Source organism: Trypanosoma theileri, assembly GCF_002087225.1.
Source record: "Trypanosoma theileri isolate Edinburgh chromosome Unknown TM35_Tth_51_V1, whole genome shotgun sequence".
Lineage (NCBI taxonomy): Eukaryota > Euglenozoa > Kinetoplastea > Trypanosomatida > Trypanosomatidae > Trypanosoma > Trypanosoma theileri.
Window position 1 is genome coordinate 98,632 of NW_021639893.1, and position 3,571 is coordinate 102,202.

A 3,571-nucleotide genomic window follows, 5' to 3' on the forward strand; every position below is an offset into this window, starting at 1 on the left:
TTTTTTTTTTTTTTTTGCTTTTTTATTGTCTTTCTTTCTAGATCAGCGTTTTTACGCAATCCAAACCCTTCTCTCTCTCTCATGATGATGATGCGCCGTGTGATGTGTGTGTTGGCCGTTGTGCTGTGCTGTGCCTGCGGGTATACCATGGCGGCTGCCACTGGTGTTGTGGCAACCAATCAGGGGACGAAGGTGGACGAATCTGAATATGAAGTTTCATTGGGTCATTTGGGAGATTTCCCTGGTACCTTAAAGAGTGACAGAGATGAGGCTGCTCGGATTAGGAATGGGCGACGTTCTGAGGGAAGTGTTCCAGGAGAAAGTGAATCACCAGTCGGTGGACAAAGTAAAAATGCTGCTCTTGGTGCCCCTGGTCCAAAGGCTCTTGAATCTCCTCTTGAAGGTAAAGAAAACCCAGAAGGCCCTGAAAGCAAAGGTGGTCCTGAAGCTGAAACTGCTATGGCTACTACTTTTGGTGCTCCTACTACTGTTCCTGAGGTTGGTGGTGGGACACCTGCAAATGGCACTGAGGCTGAAAGACAGAATCGAGGAACAGGAAGTGTTACCAGCTCGCAAAGGAAACCTCAAGGGTCTACTGTAGCATCACAAAGTAACGAAGAAGCGTCGAGTAACACAGGGGATAACACTACACCTGGCGACTCAAATACTACACAGCAATCGTCTACTCCAGTTGTTGATGTGACTGCCGCACCAGACCCAGAGGAACCCAATTCAACTATTCCGCCGAGCCCCGAGAACACTACCACAGAAGCACCAACCACCACTCCATCTCTTGTTCCCGTGACCGACCCACAAATCAACAACATCACTTCCACTGTACAGACGAAGGCTAGTGCAGACAGCAGTGTCAGTTCTGTGTGGATGTCTACTGCAGCACCGCTGGTGATTGTGGTTGTGTTGTTCACTGCTACCGTGTACTAAATGGTGGGACTCATCTGAGAGCAAATAATAATGGTTAAACCAACATAATCATAATTGCGTACACCTCCCATGGGTGAATGAATAAACTAATAATCTGTTTACCAGCTTTCTCTTTTAATTCGATTTTTTTTTCTTTTGCTTTTGTGTGTTGGTTGTTCTTTTTCTAATAATTCCATTACTTGTTTTTCCGTTGTGTGTTTGCAGAAAACTGGGCTGTTCTTGCTCACTGACGGTATACATCTCTTGCTAGTACATACAGATGTGTGTGTGGAGTAATTTAATACATAAACTAGAGCCATGGGGTATTGTGTGTGTGTGTGTTATTGGAGACTCTCTCTGTGTGTGCACCTGGGCTTGCACTATGATAATGATGATGAACTGCTTTTTTTAATAAGAGGGAAAACAGTGAATAATAATAATAACAGATGAATTTATATTTATAATTGCGTCTGCCATGTAATTCTGATGGTCGTTCTCTTTAATTTCTTTTTTTTTCTTTTGAGGGGTTTATTGGGATTATCTGTTTGTGATTCGGTATTGTGTGTGTTTTTACTTTAATTTGGCCACTATCTGAGTTATGGTTGCAGCTTTCTGCAGTGTGTGCGCCTCTGCTGTAATTATTGAGTGTTGTTTGATTTGGTATGTGTTCTCATCTTGTGTGTTTTTCCATTGATTCACTTTGTTTCTGTTTTTCCCTCTATACTCTTTCTTTTTTATTGTGCATTCCATTAAAGTAAAAACAGGTGCAACGATATCCACAACAATACCTGCAACCATTGTAATAATAAAAATGATGCGCTACGTGCTGTGTATCCTCGCTCTCCTGCTCTCATGTGCGTGTGTGCACGTCCTCGCTGAAGAAGTGCCTGCCGCCGATCTTTCCGACCAAGTCCCTGATACGGAGAGTGAGACAAAGATTCTTCTTCAAGGTACTCCTGTTCACCATAGTGAGGAAGATTGTCCTGGTGAAAGAGGTTCTCCTGATAATGGTAAGCAATGTAAGAAAAGCCCCGAACTTCCTTCTGGTACTGGTGGTTGCCTTAATGGTATTCCTGAAAATGGTAAGAACTGTACAAAGGAAGTGGTTCCTGTCGACGATCTTTCCCACCATGTCCCTGATGCTAAAGTAAAAAAATGTGATGAGTCTCAAAATGAAGAAGAGAAGAATGCCTGCGTACAAAGAGCCAAGCATGTGTTAAATCCAAAAAAAACTGAAGTTCTTAATGAGACGCCTAATTCTCAAGAAGACTCTGAAACTCTTCGTCAACAAAGTGATAATGTTCGTTCTGGTCCCGTTGCTCCTGGTGTCCAAAATAACGAAATGAGTGAAACTGGTCTTTCTCGTACTAGTGGTACTTTAAGTAGTGCTGCTAAACCAGCACCTGCTGATTCTGCTGAACCTACTGCAGATACCACTGAGGCTGTTGCTGCAGGTGAAGTGCAAACTGGAGAGAGCGGCATCAATGCAGCGGGTGAAAGTGCGGCTAGCCAAGGAAGTGGGGCACCACAACCATCTTCTCCTTCTCCCAGCGGTTCAACCTCAGCAAGTGACGGATCTGCGAATAATGAAACAACTGAGAGCGGCACTTCATCTGCAGAGAGTGAATCAACAAATACACAAGAAGAAGGTGATGGAGAAAATACAGAAACCACTACCACCACCACCACAACAACAACACTTCCTCCTGAAACTGCAAACAACAAGAAGGGTGATGCAGACAGCAGCAGCAGTATCAGCAGTTCTGTGTGGGTGCGTGTACCACTACTGATTGTGGTTACACTGGCCTGTATTCTTGCGTGCTGATTGTGATTATTGTGGTAGTGTGACTCAGGTCATCCTTTGTTTTCTTTTTTCTTTTTTGCATACATTCCCTACAGTCTAACTAATCTTTTCACCTGTTGGGATTCTTTCTTCTTTTTTTGTTTCTTAATGTTAATGTGTTTTGTGTGTTTTTGCTCTCTCTGTGTTTATCCTATAATTATTATTATTGCTATTCCATTGTGTGTGTGTGTGTGTGTTCTTGGAGACTCTGTGTGTGTGCACCTGGGCTTGCACTGTAATAATGATGAACTGTTTTTTATAGTGGGAAAGGAAAAAGAAATAATAAGAAATGAATTTATATTTATAATTGCGTATATATACACACATATAGACTTATACCCATAGTTGGTGTGTATTTCTGTGTTTACTGGGTAAATTGGGCTAATGGATAGTATCTGTTTTTTTGCTTGTGGTTTGCTGGGGCATTCTATGCTGTACTGCGTGAGTCTGTGATGATATGGATGTCCTTTTGCCTCTAGCTTTACTAGTTTAATTTTCTGTATTGCTTTGTTTTTGTTTTGTTTTCTACAGTGTTGAGCTTTGTTTGTGCTTCTCTACTTGTATATATGTCTGGTTTTTGGTATTATGACCATTTTTTAAATCTCTCATATTTTTTTTTCTTTTTAGTAGAGTGTTTTTAAGGGAAACCCAACAACCACTATTATGGCTATGAAGAAGATAATGGGCCATGTGTTGTGCTTACTGTCTTTCATCCTGTACTGCGTATGTGTATGCGTAATGGCTAATCTAGATAAAGGTTCTACTGGTATTCCTGGTGCCCCTGGATTTGCCGGAGGTGTTGCTGGT

The 3,571-nt window shown here is 42.0% G+C and overlaps 2 protein-coding genes across 2 annotated transcripts; both read left to right on the forward strand.

The window, feature by feature from the left end:
- Positions 1-81: 81 nt before the first annotated feature.
- Positions 82-942, forward strand: TM35_000511430 (uncharacterized protein; the record flags this gene model as incomplete). The annotated part of the gene is made up of 1 exon (XM_029030638.1): positions 82-942. The coding sequence occupies one exon, from the start codon at positions 82-84 to the stop codon at positions 940-942; it is 861 nt and encodes a 286-aa protein (XP_028878108.1).
- A 793-nt stretch (positions 943-1,735) lies between these two features.
- TM35_000511440 (uncharacterized protein) lies at positions 1,736-2,746 on the forward strand (the record flags this gene model as incomplete). The annotated part of the gene is made up of 1 exon (XM_029030639.1): positions 1,736-2,746. The coding sequence occupies one exon, from the start codon at positions 1,736-1,738 to the stop codon at positions 2,744-2,746; it is 1,011 nt and encodes a 336-aa protein (XP_028878109.1).
- Between the last annotated feature and the right edge of the window lie 825 nt (positions 2,747-3,571).